General features: G+C 50.0%; 1 protein-coding gene across 1 annotated transcript; it reads left to right on the top strand.

Annotated features, from left to right (window-relative positions):
• The first annotated feature begins 469 nt into the window (after positions 1 to 469).
• On the top strand, positions 470 to 22193 carry LOC101598790 (solute carrier family 23 member 2-like). Its single transcript, XM_004661190.2, has 6 exons — positions 470 to 577; positions 6200 to 6381; positions 8609 to 8726; positions 9716 to 9872; positions 12079 to 12332; positions 20315 to 22193. The coding sequence occupies exons 1-6, from the start codon at positions 470 to 472 to the stop codon at positions 20462 to 20464; spliced, it is 969 nt and encodes a 322-aa protein (XP_004661247.2). The 3' UTR covers positions 20465 to 22193.
• Positions 22194 to 23578: the final 1385 nt, after the last annotated feature.

Below are 23578 nucleotides of genomic sequence, written 5' to 3'. Positions count from 1 at the left end.
CTTATTGGGAAGCATGAGATGGGACTGCACATATGTGAACTATCCCGGGGCTTGGGGAGGACTCTTTGGGTCTGAGCTAGATAATGTTACCCACTAAGTGTGTTTGCTGAGCCCTGTGTTGAGCTACATACTGGCGCATAGCCTGATTCCCTCCTCCAGGCTTCCTATCTCCAGGCCTGGGAATGGGTCCCGTGTCTCTCCCCTGCCCACTTCTGCTACCTGTCTATAGTTGTTCAGGGCTCATGGGCACTCGCTCCTTGGAGCATGGAAGGAGTTTCCTGCAAGTGGGAGGGCCAGAGGCCAAGGGTAAGAGTTGTTTCCACACTGAGCAAGGACATGGGTTCATGAAGGCCCCGGGGTTGCTGACAAGACAGTGTGAGAAGGTCTTGGAGGTAATCACCTCTTTCCCTCCGTCAGGCTACCCATTCTCCAGGGAGGGACCTTCGCTTTCGTGGCACCCTCTCTGGCCATGCTCTCTCTTCCGGCTTGGCAGTGCCCAGAGTGGACTCTCAATGCCAGCCAGGTGAACACCAGCTCTCCTGAGTTCACTGAGGAGTGGCAGAAGAGGATCCGAGAGGTAACGGGGCCAGAGGATAGGTGGAGGGGACGCAAGGGAAGTGGCGGGGGTTCCTAAAAGGATTCATTCACTCGGGATTTACTGCGCAACTCCTCACTAAGAAAGCTGCTGGGGAAAGCCAAGAGGAACCCTGTGTGCAGGGAGCTAACCCTCCGCGTGTGCAGGTGGAGGTGCAGGGCAGCAGCGAGAAAGGAACACCCCAGTAAGAAGAGGCAAGAGGGTAACCCCACTGAGGATGGCACTCAGAGGAATGGGTGGGAGGGGGAGAGAGGGGATAAACTTTTAAAAAGAAAATGCCGGGCTGGAGAAATGGTTCTATGGTTAAGGTACTTGCCTGCAAGGCCTCAAGACCCGGGTTCGATTCCCCAGTAAAGCCAGGTGCACAGTGGTGCATGCACCTTGTATTTGTTTACAGTGGCTAGAGGGCCTGGTGTGGTTATTCTCCCCCCTTCCCCCCGATCTCTCTCTGCTTGCAAATAAATAAATAAAAATATTTTTTTTAAAAAAAAAAAAGAAAATGCAAGAGGGAAGTTTCAAGAAGTCCCAAGTTAATGATGAAAATAAAACTGGGTGGGGAGCTGCTGGCATGGAAAATATGGGACATTAAAGCTGGGTGTTCTGGGGAGAACTTGCTTTTTTTTTTTTTTTAAGAGAGAGTGTGAAGTAGCAGAAATTTATATTTAAAATTTTTTACATATTTATTTATTTGACAGAGAACAAGAGAGAGAGAATGGGTGCACCAGGGCTTCTAGCCACTGTAAACACACTCTGGATGCATGCGCCCCTTTGTGCATCTGGCTAATGTGGGTCCTGGAGAATCAAACCTGGGTCTTTGGCTTTGCAGGCAAACACCTTAACTGCTAAGCCATCCCTCCATCCCTAAAAAATTTAGGGCCTCAGTCACTGCAATCAAACTCCAGGCACTTGCGCCCCCTAGTGGGCCTGTGTGATCTTGTGCTTGCCTCACCTTTGTGCATCTGTCCTATGTGGGATCTGGATTGTCAAACATAGGTCCTTAGGCTTTGCAGGCAGGCGCCTTAACCATTAAGCCATCTCTCCAGCCCAGACATTTATATTTCACATTAACTATTTATTTTCATGTTTGTGACATGTAGCATCCCCTAAAGCAGCAAGTCAGCAAATTATGGACCAAATCCCACCTATAGTTCCTTCTTAAAAGGTTTGAGGGGTTGGGAAGATGGCTCAGCGCGTGAAGTGCTCACAGCACAAGCATGAAGACCTGAGTTTGGATCTTCAGAACCCATAGAAAAGTTGGGCATGGTGGCATGCACCAGTAATCCTTATGAAAGGGAGGCAGAGACAGGGGAATCACTAGGGCTTTCTAGCTAGTCTAGCCAAATTGGCGAGCTCAGTGTGAGATCCTGTTATGCTGTCTCAGAAAATAAGGTGAAGGGCTGGAGTGGCTTAGCAGTTAAGGCACTTGCCTGCAAAGCCTAAGGACTCATGGTCCGGCATAGCCAGACGCACAGTGAGGCAAGTACGCAATGTTGCATGTGTGCCACAAGGGGGCGCACGTGTCTGAAGTTTGTTCACAGCAGGCTGAAGGCCCTGGCACACCAATTCTCTCCCTCTCCCTCCCTCTCTCTCTCTCTTTCTTAAAATAAATATTAACAAAAATAAATTAGGCGAAGAGCAGTTGAGGAAGTCATCGTCATCAGCCTCTGTCCTTCACACCCATGCACATGCACACTTGCCATACTAACATGTATGCACAGAAGATAAAACAATAAATAAAAGGCTGTAAGAAAGAAACCACGTGTGGTCCTCAAAATCTAAAACACTTACAATGACCCTTAAAAGGTTTGCTAACTTCTGTAAATACAGGGCCCAGGACAGGGCTCCGCTTGGCCAAGTCTAAGGCCATCTGTCATTTCTTTTTTTCCCTGTGTTGTCCTGGAGTCTCAACACACTGATCCACAAACCCAGGTCCATCTGTGGTATATTGGCTCCTTCTGTCAACAAATACTTTTCACTGTGGTGTAAAGCAAAGAAAATTCTTTTGTCTCAACTTCATTGTATTAACTGATTCATGATTGATTTCATTCTCTGAGCCTGTCATCTTAGTTCAGACAGCCAATGATGGTCAGTGGGTTGACCGCCCGTCACAGCACTGGTCACGGGTGACTGTAGCTTGAGAGCAATGCACCAGTGAGCGAGACTCACTGAGATTAAGGAAGCAATGGAGGAAGGCTGGATTATAATTATTTTTTGAAGAAATAAGCCAGGTGTTGGACTAGAGAGATGGCTTAGCGGTGAAGCGCTTGTCTGTGAAGCCTGAGGACCCCGGTTCGAGGCTCGACTCCCCAGGACCCACGTTAGCCAGATGCAGAAGGGGGTGCACGCGTCTGGAGTTCGTTTGCAGTGGCTGGAGGCCCTGGCGCGCCCATTCTCTCTCTCTCTCTCTCTCTCTCTATCTTCCTCTTTCTCTCTCTGTCACTCTCAAATAAATAAATAAATAAAAATATTTGACAAATGAAAGCTTTCCTTTGGAAGAAAAAAAAAAAAGAAAGAAAGAAGCCAGGTGCGGTGGCTCATGCCTTTAATTTCAGCACTTCTGAGGCCCAGGTAGGAGGATCGCTATGAGTTTGAGGCCAGCCTGGCTGGAGAGTAAGTTCCAGGTCAGCATATGCATATGGCATTGGTTTGCAGTTGCAAGAGACCCTAACATCCCATACACATACACGTGCATGTGTGACAATAAATAAATAATTTGAAAGGGCATTCCTCGAACTAAGTAAAATGAAATCTTAAGAAGTGCTGGGAAAGAGTCAACAATGAGTAAAAGAACATGTGGAAACAATATATTAGATCAGGCTGCTCTGCCGCAAACTTCGCAGATGGGCTAGCATAAACAGCAGACGTGTATTTTCAAACAGGCATCTTTAACCACTCAACCATCTCTCCTGCCCCAGAAATGTACTTTTTTTTTATAGCTCTGAAGACTAGAAGTCGAATATCACAGTGTCAGCATAGCTGGGCTCCAGTTACTGCTTTTCTTCTTGGACTACAGGTGGCGGCCTTCTAGCTGTGTCCTTATATATTCTCAGAGGGAAGGAGAGAGACAGAACTTCCTTTTCTTATGGTGGTGCTAATACTGTCATGGAAACCTTCTTATAACTTCATTTTACCTCCATTTTCAGTTACCATCATAATGGGGTCTAGGGATTCAATATATGAATTTGAGAGGGGCACAATTCAGTCCATATTAATAGGTAAATCTAGCCGGCCATGGTAGTGTACGCCTTCAATCCCAACATTCAGGAGGCAGAGGTTGGGAGATCACTGTGAGTTCAAGGCCAGCCTGGGACTACAGAGTGAATTCCAGGTCAACCTGGGCTAGGACGAGACCCTACCTCAAAAAAAAAAAAAAAAAAAAGCCAGGTGTGGTGGCACACGCCTTTAATCCCAGCACTTGTGAGGCAGAGGTAGGAGGATCACCGTGAGTTTGAGGCCAGTCTGGGACTACAGAGTGAATTCCAGGTCAGCCTGGATTAGAGTAAGACTCTACCTCGAAAAACTAAAAAAATAAATAAATACAAAATAACTCTAATTATCGATTGTGGAAAAATACAATAAAATCCTTATTAATAATCAAATAGAAAAATGAGCAAGCAAAGAATATTTGATGGTGATTATAAGTGTTTTAGAGTCATGCTATAGCTATAGATTTAGTTAAGTGAGTGTATGGTACTTTTCTTGTCACACTGACCAAAAAATAAAAATAAAGGTAAACCTACCAGAAGCCACTTAAGGAAGGAGAGTTTTCTTATGGCCCATGGCTCAGAAGCTGCAGTCTGTCATGATGAGGAAAAGCAGGGCCATACAGTCCACAGCAGCCGTGGGAAGGAGCGAGGGAGGAAGGGAGGGAGGGAGGGAGGGGGGGAAGAGAGAGAGAGAGCGCGCGAGAGAGAACCAGCAGCTCGAGCCAGACTGGAGCCTTCAGGCTTCTACTAGCTGGGCCACATGTGCCAGGGGTTCCCCAGCTTCTCAAACAAGCACCGCTCACTGGGAACCGGGTGTTCAAGCGCATGGAGCCTGCACATTCACACCGCAATTAAAAAGTTAACAATGACTTCTGTAAGAATACACATAGATGGCAGCTGGGCGTGGTGGCGCACGCCTTTAATCCCAGCACTTGGAAGGCAGAGGTAGGAGGATCATCGTGAGTTCAAGGCCACTCCGAGACTCCATAGTGAATTCCAGGTCAGCCTGGGCTAGAGTGAAACCCTACCTCGAAAAACCAAAACCAAAAACAAAAACAAAAAAAACACCCAAACAACAACAACAAAAACAAAAAAGATGGTAAACCAGTTAAAATATACAAGTAAGCTCATCCAATCCAGTAGATCAGGGATTGGCCCACTAGACAAATCTGGTCGTTGCTTGTTTTTGGATAGCCCATGAGTTAAGAATGTTGTAACATTTTATTTTTTTAAATTTTTATGTGTTTATTTATTATTTGAGAGAGAAAAGAAGCAGAGACAGAATGGGCACACCAGAACCTCCAGCCACTGCAAATGAACTCCAGAAGCATGCGCCACCTTGTGTATCTGGCTTACGTGGGTATTGGGGAATCGAACCTGAGTCCTTTGGCTTTACAACTAAGCCATGTCTCCAGCTTGAAGCAACACTTTAAATAGGAATTAAAAAAAAAAAAAAAGAAGAAGAATATACCCTGACATGTCAAAATTCCATGAAATTCCACTTTCAGTGTGTGTAAGTGGAGTTTTGTTGGGAGACAGCTATGCTCATTTCTTCACATCTTATCTGGAAACGTAGAAAAGCTTGCATGACCACAAAGCCTAAAATAGACACTAACTGATCCTGTACAGGAAAGGTTTGCCAACTGCTACAATAAAACATTAGAGAACATGAGGCTAGACACTTGTCAGCAAAGCCAAAAAACCTAGGTTTGATTCCCCAGGACCCAAGCAAGCCATATGCGCAAGGTGGCACACGTGACTGGAGTTTGTTTGCAGTGGTTGGAGGCCCTGGCATGCCCATTCTCTTTCTCTATCTGCCTCTTTCTCCTCTCTCTCAAATAAATTAAGTATTTATTTATTTATTTGGGAGAGTGAGAAAGAGGCAGAGAGAGAGAGAGGGAATACATGCACCAGGGCCTCCAACCACTGCAAACAAACTCCAGGCACGTGTGCCACCTTGTGCATCTGGCTTATGTGGGTCCTGGGGAATCAAACCTAGGCTTTGTAGGCAAGTCCCTTAACTACTATGCCATCTTTCTAGCCCTAAGATATATATTTAAAAGTTGGAGAACAGAAAAATATCAGAGCAAGATGTTGGCTTTGCTCCTGGGGATTGCCAGCATCCTGCCACCATGACTGTGTCCCGTAAGTTATTTTGAAACCCATTTCCTGAAAAGCTGCAGGCTAAATGAAAATACCCAACAGGAAGTTGGAAATAGAGACGAGAGAGAAGGATGAGCGCGTAGCTCTCGTGCCCCGAGTCCTCTGGGTTCCAGTTCTGCCTTTGCCCTCACTACCTTGGGACATACGGGAAGGGGTGAGCAGATTCAGCAGTGGGCTGCAGGAGCTGGCCCATGGGGTGGCCTGGCCCAAGCTCAGGCCCATGCCGTGCCTTTAGTTGCAGGGTGCCATTATGGTGGCTTCCTGTGTCCAGATGCTGGTGGGCTTCTCCGGCCTCATCGGCTTTCTCATGCGCTTCATCGGCCCCTTGACCATCGCTCCAACCATTTCTTTGGTGGCCCTGCCTCTCTTTGATTCTGCAGGCAGCGACGCTGGGATCCACTGGGGGATCTCCTCCCTGTGAGTATTCTCTGGGAAAGAAAAACCACTTTATTCCTTTATTTTACATTTATTTTTATTTTTTTTTGAAAGAGGAGGGAGGAAGAAAGAAAGAATGAGGGAGGGAGGGAGGGAGAGAGAGAGATAGAGAGAGAGAGGGAAGGAGAGGGAGAATGGGTACGTTAAGTCCTCCAGCCGCTGCAAACGAGCTCCAGACACATGCGCCGCCTTGTGCATCTGGCTTTCGTGGGTCCTGCGAAATCAAACCTGGGTCCTTTGGCTTTGCAGGCGAGCACCTTAACTGCTAAGCCACCCCTCCAACCCCACTTTAGTCTTCTTTGATGGAAGATCACCTACTGTAGCAATTACCTTCTCCTTACTTGGACAACACACCCAACCCAAAGCAGCTTATGGAAGGAGAGGCTTTATTTTGGCTTACAGTTTTGCGGGGCAGTTTCATCATGGCCAGGAGAGCAGGGCAGGAGGAGGAAGCTGGCTTGCATCGTCACGTACGGCAGGGGAGGTAGTAGAGAGTGGGCTCCCTAGCAATAGCCAGGAGGGCTGGATTACAAAATCCCAAGGCCCATTTCCAGTGACACACCTCCTCCAGCAAGTCTCCACCTCCCAGTAACCCCCACTAACTGGGGATTAAGCATGACACTTAATCACAAACAGATGAGGCTGTGGGGGCTGGTTTACGTCCAAACTACCACACCTACTAAAAACAATGGGAATCAAGGATATGGGCCAACTCTGGTGGTTTACAAATGCTTGCCTAAAGACTTACCACACCTTAGCTAGCACCAATATCTCTACTTATAATTCACAAATCCTGTGAATTATCTAATCTTATTCTTATGGATAACCAGTTAATCACAGCAGTATATAAGAATATGTCGTGGTTATAAAAAGTTGGCCCTGCTGGTCCCCTGCCAACTAGGATCTCAGGCAAAGAATGGTCCCAGCTCTCAAGTGTGTGCGGACCTGAGAGAGAAGACTGGGATCCTAGATCCAGCAATACCAGGAGGTGGCCATGAGCCACAGGGTTCCGGTTGTGGGGGAAGGGCTGAGGGAGGCAGCCATCTAGGAGGCTCAGGGAGATGGCACAGACAATGAGTCCTCCAGCATTGAAACAGCTTCGGGAGGAAGTAGAGGTTGGCAGTCACATTCACTCGGTTCCCTGCGGTCTCAGGAGAGGTGTAAGAACTGCTCTTGTACAGCAGCCTGGCTGATAAGACAATCTGATTGTAGCCTCCGAGGCTTTAACTGCTGGATGGATCCTGCTACCAGCAGCTGGGAGTTTTCCAGAAATAATAGCATTCTCTGTCTCCAGCCCACAGCATCTTCCCATGGGGCATGACCCCTCTCCAGAGATGGCAGGACTCTGCCCGAACTTCCGGCAGGGGCCCAAGAAAACCACTCGTCCCAGAGACACGTAGTGGCTCAGCTCTCCAGCCCAGAGCCTGGTGTGCTCTGCCCCTCCCCGTAAGATCAGCCCCTCAGGTTGGGTGTATGGTGTGTTTTTTTTTTTTAACTTTTTAAAATTTTTATTTATTTATTTATTTATGAGAGAGAGAGAGAGAGAGGGAGGGAGGGAGAGGATGGGCACGCTAGGACCTCTAGCTACTGCAAAGGAACTCCAGATGCATGTGCCACTTTATGCATCTGTCTTACGCAGGTACTGGGGAATTGAACCTGTGTCCTTAGGCTTCACAGGCAAGCACTTTAATTGCTAAGCCATCTCTCCAGTGGCCCCCCATTTTTTAAACTTTTTAAAAAGAATTTTAAAAAATATGTTTATTTCTGGGCTGGAGAGAGGGCTTAGCGGTTAAGGTGCATGCCTGCAAAACCAAAGGACCTAGGTTCGATTCTCCAGGTCCCACTTAAGCCAGATGCATATGGTGGCACATGCATCTGGAGTTTGTTTGCAGTATCTAGAGGCCCTGGTATGCCCATTCTCTCTCTCTCTCTAATAAATAAAATAAAATCTTTAAAATATATGTATATATTTTTATTTATTTATTTATTTGAAAGAGCGATGGAAGGAGAGAGAAAGAAGCAGATAGAGAGTGGGCACACCAGGAACTCCTGCAGCTGGGAATGAACTCCAGATGCGTGTGCCATCTAGTGCATCTGGCTTACGTGGGTCCTGGGGAATCGATCCTAGGTCCTCAGGTTTCACAGGCAAGCTCCTTAACGGCTAAGCCATCTCTCCAGCCCGGGTGTCGTCTTTTTGCTTCTGTTTCAGGACCATCTTTCTCATCGTGCTGTTTTCTCAGTACCTGAAAAACGTCGCAGTGCCGGTACCCGTCTTTGGAGGAGGGAAGTGTCACACCTCCAAGTTCCACCTGTTCCAGGTCTTCCCTGTAAGAAGCACCCTTTAACCTCTTTCCCCCTTGGCTGGCTTTCCTGGAGGGTGCTTAGAGGGCCCCAAACCGAATGCCAACCCTCTGCCTGTGCCTCGGAGGCCTGAGATGTGAAGGGTGCACCCCCTGGCGGTTGATGGTGTGCTCTCTCGGGGAGCCCTAGGTCACTTTCTTGGGGCACCAGGAGGGGATAACCCTTTAGTGTCCGGGACTGTCCTCATGGCAAGGTAATGGGAGTGACAGCCAGGTTCTCCTTTATTGACATGAACCATGTTGGTTATATCAGAGTCTTTCTTAGTGGCTCATAGGTTGTCCAAAGACCCATGTTGATAATGGTACCTCCCTTTCCAGAGCCTTCTCTGTTCAACTAACAGAGAATGCATGTAGCTGTCAATCACCTGGATATGCATTCAAGTTTAATGTAGTTGTAAACTGCATTTCTCATTGTAAAGAAAGATTCTTCTACATAATGGTTTTAGTGATTATCTCACAACCCTACAGGCCAGTGAGTCTGAAACCTAGGTTGTCTAAGACTCACTTAGAGAATCTGCTAAAACACAGAGCCCCAGGATTGAGCCCCAGAGACTTGAAAATCTGTATTTCTAGTACCTGACTGTTAAGAAATTCAATTTCAGGCTCTGCACAGCAGTAACTGTAATTTCATGGTGCAGATGAAGAAGCTGAGGATCAGAGAGTTTCTCCCAGCTTACATGGTCAGCACACATGGGAAAGACAGCCACATCGGAACCCTTTTGCCGCAGGCTTTGCCCAAATTTACCATAGGTCTCCTTCCATAGCGTGCCTTGTTTTTTTTGTTCCTAGTTCATTCCTTTCATATTCTCATTGCTTCACGGGCACACTGGGATCCTGTTATCACTAGCTGGGTCAGTAACCCAGTACATCCAGGCTTCTTAACTTTCCTGCCCAGTTCCTCAGTGAGGAAGAGGGTGGCCCAGGCAGTGTGAAGACAGGTCCCCTCCCTCTGGCAGGTGCTGCTGGCCCTCTGCATCTCTTGGCTCTTCTGCTTCGTGCTCACCGTCACCAATACCCTCCCCTCGGCCCCCACGGCATACGGGTTCCTGGCCCGCACGGACACCAAAGGCAGCGTCCTGAGCCAGGCCCCTTGGTTTCGCTTCCCTTACCCAGGTAAGGAGAGATGGGTGTCCTTCCTGCCTGGGATCCATGTCAACTTGGGGACTGCTTGTAGGGCTCCAGACACTGAGTGGATATGGTCAGGGAAGGGACTGGTGAGAAGGACCGCTCCCCAGAGAGACAATATCTGAGTCCCAGCAGAAGTTGAAGAGGGAGACTCAAGATTGTTCTAGATTGTTCTAGGACGTCTCCGTGTGCATGGTACTGGGAATGCTAGGCAACTGTTCTATCACTGAGCAGTATGCCAAGCCCTCTTTAGATTTTTTTTTAAAAATATTTATTTGAGACTGACAGACAGATAAAGAGGCAGAGAGAGAGAAAGAGAGAGAGAGAGAGAGAGAGAGAGAGAGGTAGGGAGGGAGAGAATGGGTACATCAGGGCCTCCAGCCACTGCAAACGAACTCCAGACATATGTGCCACCTTGTGCATCTGGCTTATGTGGGTCCTGGGGAATCGAGCCTCGAACTGGGGTCCTTAGGCTTCGCAGGCAAGTGCTTAAACCACGAACCTGTCTCTTCAGGCATAGAATTTTTTTTTTATTTTGAAGCAGGGTCTCATTAAGTTGTCCAGGCTGGACTGTATAGCATAGACAGTCCTTAAATGTGTGGTCTTCCTGCCTCATCCTCTCAAGTAGCTGGGATTACAGGCCTGCACCATGAGGCCTGGCTTATTCCAAAAACACCTCGCAGGTGGTAGGCCAAATGCTCTCACTCCTAGAGCTTCCTCAGAGCTAGCCTACATCCTCCTCCTCTTCCGTGTTGCCCCAAACCCCTAGGCCTAGGAGGAGCAATGAGGGGGAAGAGGCCATGATCTCCAGCCCAACCTTTGGGTTTCTTGGTGAACTCAGTGGATGTTACACAAGTAAGCCTCGGGACTGAATTTGAATATTCCTGGAGAGGGCTGGAGAGATGGCTTAGCAGTTAAGGTGCTTGCCTGCAAAGGCAAAGGACCCAGGTTCAATTCCCCATGTAAGCCAGAGCCAGATGCACAAGGTGACGCATGCATCTAGAGCTCGTTTGCTCCAGCTAAAGGCCCTGGCATGCCCATATTCCCCCCAACCTCCCTGCCTTTCTCTCTCTCAAATAAATAAAACAATTAAAATTTCTTTGCTTATTCTTATTTATTTGAGAGTGACAGAGAAAGAAAGAGGCAGAGAGAGAGAATGGGCCCGCCAGGGCCTCCAGCCACTGCAAACGTGGTTCCTGGAGAATTGAGCCTCGAACCGGGGTCCTTCGACTTCACAGGCAAGTGCTTAACAGCTAAGCCACTTCTAGTCTCCCCCTGCTGTTTTTACTTTATTTTATGCATGAGTACATGATTGTGTTTACATGTGTGTAGGCCCACATGCTCATGTATGTGCATGTAGAGGCCAGAGGGAAGCCTTGGGTGTCAGCCTCAGGAGCATTACCTGTCTCCTTTGAGGCAGGGTGTCTCATTGGCCTAGAGTTCACCAACTGGGCTACACTGGCTGTCCAATGAGCCCCAGGGGTGCACTTGCCTCCACCTCCCCAGTGCTGAGATTATAGGCACATGCCGCCACTCTTATATGGGTACTGGGGAGCAAAGTGAGTTCCTGACGCAAGCACTTTACTTACTGATCTATCTTCCCAGCTCCTCCCCTACTATGCACGGTGTAAAGGTAGCCAGCGTCCAAGGAGAGTTGGTTTGGTTCATGGGCGGTGGACCTGGGGCCTCTCCTCAGAGGGGGACCTTCAGCGTTCAGAAGCATCAAGACCTCATGAGAAGGAAAATCTCATTTCTGCCTTTCGGTGCGCAGTGACCTCCAGTTCTGGATGTTGACCCACTTTTAGGGTGGAATGGCAGAATAGGACCCCTAACCAAGGTGTCTGGAAAATCGAGTGAGAGTTGCCAAGGCTCTAAAGCATTCCAGGGCTGGAGAGATGGCTTAGCAGTTAAGGCACTTTGCCTGGGAAGCCCAAGAACCCAGGTTTGATTCTCCAGTGCCCATATAAGTCAGATGCACAAAGTTGGCACACACGTTTGTAATTTGTTTGCAGTGACTAGAGGCCCTGGTGCCCCATTCTCTCTCTCTCTCTCTCTGTCTGCCTGTTCCTCTGTATCTCTCTCAAATAAATGCATAAATTGTTTAAAGGGTTCCCAAGACCTCTGTGGCAAAGAAAATGAGCTGGGATTCGGCAGCCTCCTCTGACCAAACCTTTCCCCTTTGTTGCCTCTGCAGGGCAGTGGGGACTTCCCACCGTCAGCCTGGCTGGGGTCTTTGGCATCATCGCAGGGGTGATCGCCTCCATGGTGGAGTCGGTGGGCGATTATTACGCCTGCGCCCGTCTGGTGGGGGCCCCACCTCCCCCGAAGCATGCCCTCAACCGTGGCATCGGCATCGAGGGCCTTGGCTGCCTGCTGGCAGGGGCCTGGGGGACAGGCAACGGCACCACCTCCTACAGCGAGAACGTTGGGGCACTGGGCATCACCAGGGTGAGGCTGCTGGCGGAGGCTCTGGGGACTGGGCTGGGTCCCTGAATCTGCCACCTTACAAGTTAGTTTCCCCGTCGCTGCTCTAAGAGCAAAGAAAGCTGGCTTCGGCCAACTCCCACTGATTGCCTTGTGAATCTGAAGGGCAGAAAGGAGGCACAGGCCCCCCCGTTGGGGCTAAACTGGAGGTGTGGCTGTGATCCTCTGTACAGGTTCCGGGCAGGGTGGGGGGTCACAATGTCCAGCCTTCTCTGCTTCCAGCAGGCTGTCCTAGTCCTGAGCCAGGCCCCATTCCACAATTGCAAAAGGTGGCGTCCCTATCCTGGGCCATCTGCATGACTCCAGAGACCCTCCCCACCCCAAGGCCATCGGCTCGGGCACATCTGCAGACATCCCTTCGCCACACCTGGCAGCATACCCTCGGGCTTGGGGCTTAAGGTGTACGAGTCTGGGCAGGCGTCACGGTGCTGCTTTCCCACTTGGCCCGCTTTGGAAGTCTGTCCCGGTTCTCACAGGTGCTGGTGTCTTTGGGACTTCCTGAAGTTGAGGTGGGAGATCCATTTCCTCCAGCCCACTCTGGCCGTGACCTGCTTTACATCCCCCGGGGACCCTCACACTCAGTGACCTCTGCAGGCCCCGCACATGCCTTGTCCAATCTTCTGCTGCCCTTGGCTTAGTGAGCTCACACCACCACCCGCGTCATCTTTAACTAACTTCTCGATCATTCTCCTGACACTCAGTACTGGCCTCTGTTTTCTGAACACAGCTCCCTTCCTGTCCTCACCGTTTTCTTCCTGATACCACAGGCTGATTATCTGCCCAATAGGGCCACCCTACACCCCCCCCCCCAATTCCATCTTCCTGAGATCTTGCCCATCTGCAAGCCTCCATGGTGTCTAAAATCTAATTCTTTAAAAAAAAATATTTTATTTATGTTTATTTATTTGACAGAAAGGGAGAGAGAGAGAAAGAATGGGCACGCCAGGGCCTCCAGCCACTGTAAACAAACGCCAGACCCGTGCACCCCCTTGTGCATCTGGCTAACGGGGGTCCTGGGGAATCGAACCCAAGTCCTTTGGCTTTGTGGGCAAACGCCTTAACCACTAAGCCATCCCTCCAGCCCTAGAATCTAATTCTAATTAGTCTCTCTTTAAAATCTTACATGCCCCTCTGCCCATTTCCTATAAGGAAGTTTCATAAGGTCAGCGGGAACTCTTCAGGGTGATGCTCCTTGAGTGACTGAGAGAAATAGTGTCGCGTCGCTTTCCACACGATCCTGTGTGTCTTTCTAGTGGTTTCGGGACAAGCTGTGGCAGTCGCTTGCCTTCCTGTCGCGAGGACAAAGCACCCGACCAAAAGCGTCTGACGGGAGGAAAGGGCTGAGCTTTGGCTTACAGTCTCGAGGGGAAGCTTCATGCTGGCAGAGACAAGATGGTAGAGGAGAGGCTGGGCATCACTTGTGCCATAGCAGGTGGGAAACAGCAGCACTGAGCCAAGCTCTGGCAAGAGAGAACTGGCTAGGACACCCTTAAGTCAACCCCCAGCAAAATACCTCCTCCAGCAAGGTTCCACCTCCCAAATTCTCACCAGCTGGGGACCAAGCATTCAAAATGCATGAGTTTATGGGGGGACACCTAATTCAACCCCCCCCCCACAAGTCTGGAAGTATACTGATTCTCCCCCAGCCTCCCAGCTGGTATTGTCTTACGGCCTTTCTGGGGCTCTAGCATGCACTGAATTTTTCTAGTAAAAATCTATCCAGGCCAGGCGCGGTGGCTCATGCCTTTAATCCCAGCACTTGGGAGGCAGAGGTAGGAGGATGGCTGTGAGTCTGAGGCCAGCCTGAGATAATATAGTGAGTTCCAGGTTAGCCTGGGCTAGAGCGAGACGCTGCCTTGAAAAACAACAACAGCAACAAAATCTGTCTACCTCTGTACCTGGGTCAGCTCAGCCACTCGGGGGTCAGAATCCACGAGCAAATCCCAAGACAAAGCCATGCCTACAGGCTCGCCCCTTATGACAATTTGCGTTCTTTGAAAACTTGCCCAAAGGGGTTTTAGAGCCCTCTGTGCAAGTTTGGGGAATATTTTCCCACAGGAGTACCATGAACTCACCAGAAATACAGCAGAGGGCTCCACATGAGCTAAGCAGCAAACATTTCCTTCCCACTATGGGAAACCAAGCCCACGAAGAATAGAAAAGTGTGTTTCATAAGCAGCCAAACATTTCTTCGTGTACACCTTGTAAACTGAGGCAGGCTGAAGACTTCAGGTCAACTGTCCCTTGTTTAGGATGTCATGGCTGCCAGCCCAGATGTCAATTCCAAGGCCTAAGGAGTGGGCTACGTGATCAGTTCACATGGTAATAGGATTGGGCAGACTGCCATCCTTTACAAGGACTTTAGCTTATCCAAAGGGTATTGTTGAACTTGACAGACTGATCTCTCATATTTGAAGTCATGCCTTGGTTTTCATATTGAATTATCATGGTATTAAACAAACTGTTTGGGGTGTGTGGGGGGCAGAGCGGGGCGGGGGGAGGATGCATGGTGTGTGTGTGTGTGTGTGTGTGTGTGTGTGTGTGTGCGCGCGCGTATGCATGTGAACAAAGGCCAGAGGTGGACATTTGGTCAGCCCAGGGTGACCTGGAGTTCCCTATGTAGTCTCAGGCTGGTCTTGAACTCACAATGATCCTCCTACCTCTGTCTCCCAAACACCACCACGCCCAGCTCAAAGGTTATTTTTTTAAAAATATTTTGTTCATTTAAGAGAGAGGTTTTTTTAGAGCGAGAGGAGAAAGGCAGATAGAGAATGGGCACACCAGAACCTCTAGCCACAGCAAACTCCAGATGCATGCACCACCTTGTGCACCTGGTTTCTGTGGGTCTTGGGGAATCAAACCTGGGACCTGTGTCTTTGCGGGCAAGCACCTTAACTGCTGAGCCATCTCTCCAGCCCTCAAAGGTTATTTTTCAAGATACTTGGAGAGAGAGAGAGATCATTCCACTCTCAGCATTCCTTGCCAGAGTCGCTGTTGCCTAGAGCTCAGAGTTCACCTGTTGCTCACGCGTGGCATCGTGCGTCCCGCAGGTTTAGACAACAGCCCCCTGGATTCTGAGTGTCCACCATGAAAGTATTTTATTGAGTAGTATCACTGCACTGAGAACTCAAAAGTCATTGTTGCCTGGTAGATCCACGAACCCCCGCCCCCTGCCGCCGCCACTGGGATGAGGTGGTTCAAACACGTTTGGATTATTTATTTGTTTTTATGAGAGAGAGCGAGAATGTGCACGTGAGAGAGAGAGAGAGAGGAGAGAGAGAGAAAGAGGAGAAAGAATTGACCTGACAGGGCCTCCAGCCACTGCAATTGAGCCCCAGACATGTGCACCACCTTGTGCACATGGGTGACCATGTGCACTTGCGTCACCTTGTTTGTCTGGCTTATGTGGCACCTTAAGAGTTGAACCTGGGTCCTTAGGCATCACAGGCAAGCGCCCTAACCACTAAGCCATCTCTCCAGTGCTATTTTTTTTCAAACTGTGGCAAATATATATCATTATATGGACCAGACTGGCCTCAACTTTTTAAAAATATTCATTTATTAAAGAGAGAGAGAATATGCACACTAAGGCTTCCAGCCACTGTAAATGAACTCCAGATGCATGTACCACCATATGTACCTAGCTTACATGGGTTTTGGGGAGTGGAACCTGAGTCCTAAGGCGTTGCAGGTGACAGCCTTAACTGCTAAGCTATCTTTCTAGCCCTGACCTCAAGTTCTTGATGCTCTTGCCTTAGCCCCTGTCTCTTAATGACAGGCCTATTTCACCTACCATGTCCTTGAGGCTCATCTGCACGTTGTAGCTGGTGTCAGAGTTCCTTTCTTTTTAGGACCAAAAAGTATCTCGCTGTCTTTGTGTGCCATGTTGTGTTTCTGACTTCTCAGACTCCTTCACACAGCCCCAGGACCCTGCAGGGTGGAGGCCCTGCCTTGCTCTGGGTTCTCATCTTCCCCTCCCCCGGTGCCACTGAGGCCCTGGCGCACTGCTGTTCCTTGGCTCTCAAATCACCCAGGCTCCTCCCTTCGTGCGTGCGTGCGTGTGTATGTGTTTGTGTGTGTGTGTGTGTGTGTGTGTGTTTGTTTTCTCAGGCAGGGTCTCACGCTAGCCCAGGTTGACCTGGAATTCCCTATGTAGTCTCAGGGTGGTCTTGGACACTCAGCAACCCTCCTACCTCTGCCTCCCGAACGCTGGAATTAAAGGCGTGCTCCACTATGCCTGGCTCCTCTCTAGAATATTCTCCCACCAAAGTTACTCCTCTATCCCATGAAAAACCCTGTTTATCTCTATCGAGTGCTCACTGTGCTTAGTGCAGATCATTTTCACAGGCATTGTGGTTGTATCTCAGGCAGTATAGCTGATCCTACATGGTAAACATAGAGGCTGAGGTTGAGTAATGTGTCCAGTGTCAAGGAGCTACTTAGAAGCAGAGTTAGTACTGGCTTTCAAGCCCTTGTTCCTAAGCATGGCCCATGGGCTGGAGAGATGTGTCAGTGGTTAAAGCAGAGCCCACCTTGCTAGTGAAAAGAGACACCTTAACGGAGGAGCATTCGGGCCAGGAGCTAAAGACAGGTGTGAGAGCAGCAGAGCAAAATGGTAAGGTCAAAGGCCAGGCCAAAGTTTGTACTGTCATCTTTCCATAATCTCACGTGGGTGCTGCTTCAAGTCCCCCACAGCAGTGTGGGAGGTGATGGGGAGCAGGGCTTCTAGGGTGTGTACTGAAAATAAAAAAATAAAAATAAAAATAAAAACGCGAGCTGGAGAGATGGCATAGGGGTTAAGGCGCTTGCCTGCCAAGCCTAAGGTCTCCTGTTCAAATCCTCTCATCCCACATAGCCAGACGCACCAGTGACACAAGCATGCAATCTGATGCATGCCCACAAGGGAGCAAACCCCTCTGTAGTTCCTTTATAGTAGCTGAAAGGCCCTGTGTGCCCATTCTCTTTCTCTGCCTCTTTCTCTCTCTCAAAAAAAATTAATTAATTAAATTAAATTAAAAAAATAAAAACAAAGAACTGGAGAGATGGCTTAGCAGTTAAGGAGCTTACCTGGGAAGCCTAAGGACCGAGGTTCGATTCCCCAGGACCCACATAAGCCCGAGCACATGCATCTGGAGTTCATTTGCAGTGGCTGGAGGCCCCTGGCATGCCCATTCTCTCTCTCTGCTTCTTTGTCTCTCTCTCTGTCTCTCTCAAATAAGTAAATGTTAAAAAATTAAAGTAGGGTGTGTCATGGCCCAGTACTCCTGTCCCTGTCTCCCTGGCACTGCAGGTGGGCAGCAGGATCGTGATTGTTGCTGCGGGCTGCGTGCTGCTCCTCATGGGCATATTTGGGAAGATCGGGGCTGCGTTTGCCACCATCCCAACCCCGGTGATCGGAGGCATGTTCCTCGTCATGTTCGGGGTCATCAGTGCCGTGGGGATCTCCAACCTGCAGGTGAGGCTGCTCGGGTTCCTTGGCCAGCAACAGCAGCACTCCTCCTTCCAAGAGCACATGGGATAGGGATGGAGTAGGGCCAGGGAGGAAGAGGAGGAGAAGGGAGCACTCAGTCCCAGAAAATAAACTCCGGCCCTCCAGTGCAAAATAGCCAGCAGTATCCAAACCCCCCAAAACAAGTCTGTGGCATCTGTGTGATAAAGGTGGGGGTGATCCTGCTAGCCTCAGGGGCCCTTTCTCCTGCAGTATGTGGACATGAACTCGTCCAGGAATCTCTTTGTGTTTGGCTTCTCCATCTACTGTGGGCTTGCTATCCCCAATTGGGTGAACAAAAACCCGGAGAAGCTGCAGACAGGTGAGCGTTCCCTGTTACCTTGGCTGTCACCCCACCCTGCGTGTGGCGCAGTGGAACCCTTGGGTCCCATGATCTGTCACTTTTGTCTCACTCCAGGGATTCTCCAGCTGGACCAGGTCATCCAGGTGCTACTGACCACAGGCATGTTTGTCGGTGGACTTCTGGGCTTTGTCCTGGACAACACCATCCCTGGTAGGGTTCCCCTGCAAGCTGGGGGGGGGGTATGGGCAGGTGGGCAGCCTTGGGGCCACTGGAGAGCCTCTGTTCCGATGACTGTGTCAGGCTGCTCGCACACCCGGAGTGGGCCATGGGTCTGTAGTGGGGAACCCAGCAGAGCCTACATCAGTCAGCTTGGGCTGCTATAGCAAAGCATCGCAGACCCAGGGGGCTTAAACAACAGAAAGTGATTCTCTCATACAGTCCTGGAGGCTGGAAGTCTGAGATCATGGTGTTAAAGGGTTGGTTCCTTTTGAGGCCTCTCTCACGGGCTTGCAGATGGAGGCCTTCTTGCTGTGTTCCCACACAGTCTTTCCTTTGTACATGCATAGTCTTAGTATCTCTCAGTGTATCACAATCTTCTCTTCTATACAGATGACCGTGAGTGCTGGGGATGTAGCTCAGCTGGTAGAGTTCTTGTCTAGTGTTGCAGTCAGGTTCACGTTGCTGGTAGAAATCACCTTGTGGGAAAGAGAGGTTTATTTTGGCTTACAGGCTCGAGGGGGAAGCTCCATGATGGCAGGGAAAATGATGGCATGAGCAGAGGGTGGACATCACCCCCTGGCCAACATAAGGTGGACAATAGCAGCAGGAGAGTGTGCCAAACACTGGCAAGGGGAAGCTTGGCTATAAAACCCATAAGCCCGCCCTCAACAATACACTCCCTCCAGGAGGCGTTAATCTACAAATCTCCATCAGCTAGGAACCTAGCACTCAGAACACTTAAGTTTATGGGGGACACCTGAATCAAACCACCACATCTGGCATGCACGAAGCCCTGGGTTCAATTCCCAGTACAACACAGCATGATGGCACATGCCTCTAATCTCAGCAGCCAGGAGGTAGGAGCAGAAGGCTCAAAACTTCAAGGCCATCCTTAGCTACATAAGCAAGTGTGGGGCCAGCCTGAGATACCTAAGACCCTATCCCATAATAACCTCTACCCAATTAGATGAGGCCTACCCTAACAATAGTTTCACTTACCATAATTATCATCTGGCATGAGGGCTTCAACATATGAAATTTTAGGTATACCCAGTCCAGTCCATAACAGGCCCTAAAATGGGAGATATACCAGAAGCAAAAGAAAAAAGAGGGGTAGAGAGATGGCTTAGCGGTAAAGCGCTTGCCTGTGAAGCCTGAGGACCCCGGTTTGAGGCTCGATTCCCCAGGACCCACGTTAGCCAGATGCACAAGGGGGCGCACATGTCTGGAGTCTGTTCGCAGTGGCTGGAGGCCCTGGTGTGCCCATTCTCTCTCTCTCTCTCTCTTTCTCTCTCTCTGCCTCTTTCTCTCTGTCGCTCTCAAATAAATAAATAAAAATGAACAAAAAAAATTTTTTAAAGTAAAAATAAATGGCTTTGCCTGTCTGAAAGCCTTCAGTCTAATAGGTGAAAATGACTACCCATATTTTCATTAACTCATTCACCCATGTTTATAACAACAGCCCATGGAGCACTTTGCTCTGTCGCAGATGCCACTAGCTTTCCTGGTGCTGCAGCCTGCCGCAGCCTCCCTGAGGCGCCTCTGTGCTGGCACCTGCTTCGCAGGGTTCTAACCTCCACATCTACAAACACTAGAACGTGGGAAGGCCTGCGCTGTGGGGGTGAAGACAGCTCTGTGGTTTCGTGGTCCCTCCCGTGGCTGGCCACGCCCGGAGCAGGAGCCCTGAGAAGCTAGATGGGTAGAGCAGAGCTGCCAGGGCTTCCAGAAGTGGGAGGAGGAGACCTCAGGGGTGCCTGCACGGGTGCTGGAAGCTCTTGCAGCTCCCTCCAGGGTCCAGTCTTGACGTCTCACTGTTCCCTCTCAGGCAGCCAGGAGGAGCGAGGCCTTCTGGCATGGAGTCAAATCCAAGAGGAGTCTGAGGAGGCTCTGAAGGCCTCAGAGGTCTATGGCCTTCCCTGCGGGCTCGGCACCAAGTTCTGCACCTCTTCCTGCATGCGGGCCCTCCCGTTCTGGCCCCGGCTGGAACGCCACGGGAAAGGTGACGTGGGCACGAGCCAGCTCACCCTCTGCTCCCAGTCTGCCTCTGGAGAGTGCCCGTGGAATGCCATAGAAACCAGGATGTGAGGAGAGAATGGCCCCTCATCCCCACCCCTTTCGTGGCTGTGCCCTGGCCACCCTCTTTTCCTAGAAGGAAGGATCTCTGCTCACAACTAGTTGGCGATCTGGCTTTCTCAGCACCTACCAAACCTGGGCACCTTGGCATGCAAGTAGCATCCCATGAAGATCATGATGTGTGTGTGTGTGTGCGGGCTCCACCTTAGCCACCACCGCCGGCCTCAGCGCCCCCTCTGCCGTCTCCACCTCCAGTCTTGACCAGAGGGGAAGGAGTGCACATAGGAGTTGGCTTTTCTGCCACGCTTGGCAGTATTCTGATGGACTGGAGAGAAGAGACCTGGGGTAGCACGGGGACAGGTTGTTTGCTGAAGAGTGACACTCCTAGGCAGGACTTCTTGGGAAACTGAAGTAGGCGGATCGCAAGTTCTAAGCTTGCCTGAGCTAGAGTGAGTTTAAGGCCAGACTGGACAACTTAATGAGACCCTTTCTCAAAATTAAAAGTAAAACAAACAAACAAAAAAAAAGCCAACAAAACAAAACAAACAACAGTGCTCAGGGTGTAGCTCGGTGGTGGATGCAGACCCAAACAATCACAAAGAAAAAGGTGTCGCTAACATTCTTGCATTTCCAAAGAGGCAGGGGCCCTATGGCTTCTCCATCTTCTCCGTATCTCTTTGCAGTTACTCTTTCAGTACTAGTTTGGGGGCGCAACTAGAAGCAGCCCCTTAGCTCTCCAACCTCCTCCAGTTCCTGCTCAGCTTGGGGACCTGTGGCCTGGTCTCATCTACTTAGAGTTAAGGCTGGACACATGGCCAGGACATCTGTGTGGCTCTCTGCCATACCTCGTCCACCTGCAAGTTTGCCATAGCTTCCTACTGCCCTTGAGTCTCCCCTTCCCTCCAGAAGCGACTAGGGCCTTGAACCCCACAGCCATGGAGCAGTCGGTGGGCCGCAGATCCCTTCCAGGTAGCTTAGGGGATACCAGGTCAAGAAGATCCAGGCCAGGTGCAGCAGATAGGAATCAGGCTGTGTCTGCCCTGGTGGGTTACAGCCTGCTGGGAAGAAACACTCCATCCTGTTGTCCGGGGTGTCTTTAGAAACTCACGTTTCCCTGGAGGGAGGGGTTCTCAGGCTTATGCCTTCAAATGTTGATAGGCACCAGGTTCTGCCAGAAGAAAGATCCGTGGCCTCTCCCAACACTTCCTTCCCCACCAAGAACTCTCTCTTTGCTTGGCCAAAGTCCTTCCTCCAGGAGAAAGAAGAGGTTGACTATAGGGCTGGGGAAGGGAACATCTGGTGTTCCAGAGACCACTTCCTTTCTCGTACAGCCTCCTGTGCCCTCCATCTCGGCTTGGCATTGGATGGGAGGAGTAGACCCTGTAATGTACTTTCCAAGGCTTAAGTGATGCCCAGTCTCTGATCAAAGCGAGCAGCAAGGGGGTTGTGCTGGGAATGAGTAAATGAGCTGGGCATAGCTGGGCATTAGGCTGGGCGGTGATGGAGGGCGCCGAGGGCATCTGAAGGTCACACGGATCCAGACGCTGCACAGCGTGCTGTAGGTGACGATAGTGCAGACACAGTGTGTGGGGCCTGTGGGAAGGGACACTGTGAGGGTCCCAGGTCCTTTCCCTCTTGTCCCCCTCCCCACCTCAAAGGCCTCCATTAAACTGCAACCTCACTCCATCAGAGAGACCCCGGGAGAAGACAGGATCACCGGTTTTCAGGGAGAAGCGTCTCCAAAGACTCAACTCCTGGGTATTTATATGGGAAGTATTTTTCTAGGTGGAGAAAGAAAATTGGTGTAATTCTTAAGGGAGGAATCCCGTGAGCCAGGGAGCACCCCATGAAATATCTCAAACTTCTAGAGGTGTCACCTTGAGTGAGCAGGGAAGGTGACCTTCGCTGCGTGCGGCGGCAAGCTCGTCTGCCAGGGACACACCACTGAAACCATATTTACTGGGTGGTGGATTCCAACTCCTCTTTTGTGGATTATTCTTGGGGTATCTTGAACACATACCCACCTCAGGGCAAAAAAAAACAACGCAGACACCACCCCTCCTGGAACAATTCAGTTACTGTCCTTCGAACTACAGTGGTCCAGAGGAGAAAGAAGAGTGGTCTTTTCCTTCTTCAAGGAAACAAGGAGAGGTGACGTGGGGAAGGAGGAGGGGGCCAGTGTGATAAGTGAAGCTGTAATGGACCACAGTCCCTTTAGCTACAAGTGAGAAAAACTTCACCCAGCAAATCACGGGGATTTCCTGGTTCTCATAAGTGGAAGGAAACGAAGAGATCACAGAACCACAGGAGGAATCCTATGAAGGACTAGAGTCTGAAGGACCGAAGGATGTGAGCTGAGGTCCATCTATCTATCTATCTATCTATCTATCTATCTATCTATCTATCTATCTATTGATCGTCTATATCTGACATCATCATCTATCTCTGCTGCTATTTACCTATTGGCTTCATTGTCTCTCGTGAAGCTGAGGGTGACTGGCCCAGCAGCTCTACTGTGACTGCAAAGGCCAAAGGAACCGCTGCTTGCCTTGCCAGCTTGGAGCACACACCCAGGGGACTACACACAGAAGCTTCCTAAGCGTCAGGGCCCGCGGGCCACCTCTTTCTTGTACCTGTGAGGTTCCTGTGGCCGCCCTGGCAAAGCACCTCCCAGCACGGTTCTGGGAGTCGGAGTCGGAAGCTGGGCATCCAGGGCTCAGATCAAGGTGTGGGCCTGCGCTGCTTCCCTGCAGGGCGTCTAGGGGAGTCTGTCTCCTTGGCCTTCCCAGCTTCTGGAATGGGCCTGCATGCCTTGCCTCAGGACCCCTTTCCTTCTCTTCAGAGGGTAAGACGCCTACCTCCCCCTCCATTGTCCCCACTCCTGTTTCCTTTGTTGTTTTTGCCCCTCCCTTCCTTCCTTTCTTTTTTTTTTTTTTTTTTTGAGACATGCCCAACAGAGTGCCCTTTATTATTATTATTTTATCTTTCATTTTTATTTATTTATTTGAGAGCAACAGAAAGAGAAAGAGGCAGAGAGAGAGAGAGAGAGAATGGGTGCGCCAGGGCCTCCAGCCACTGCAAACAAACTCCAGATGCGTGCACCCCCTTGTGCATCTGGCTAATGTG

This window comes from Jaculus jaculus, chromosome 10 (assembly GCF_020740685.1).
Source record: "Jaculus jaculus isolate mJacJac1 chromosome 10, mJacJac1.mat.Y.cur, whole genome shotgun sequence".
In the NCBI taxonomy this organism is placed as follows: Eukaryota; Metazoa; Chordata; class Mammalia; order Rodentia; family Dipodidae; genus Jaculus; species Jaculus jaculus.
This window is presented reverse-complemented; position numbering and strand designations above follow the sequence as displayed.

Bases quoted from the DNA above. Each gene is read 5' to 3' on its own strand.
- LOC101598790 (XM_004661190.2), top strand. From the start codon at position 470: ATGCTCTCTCTTCCGGCTTGGCAGTGCCCAGAGTGGACTCTCAATGCC. The intron at 6,382-8,608 runs GTGAGTATTCTC...CTTCTGTTTCAG, and splicing joins CACTGGGGGATCTCCTCCCT to GACCATCTTTCTCATCGTGC. The intron at 8,727-9,715 runs GTAAGAAGCACC...TCCCTCTGGCAG, and splicing joins ACCTGTTCCAGGTCTTCCCT to GTGCTGCTGGCCCTCTGCAT.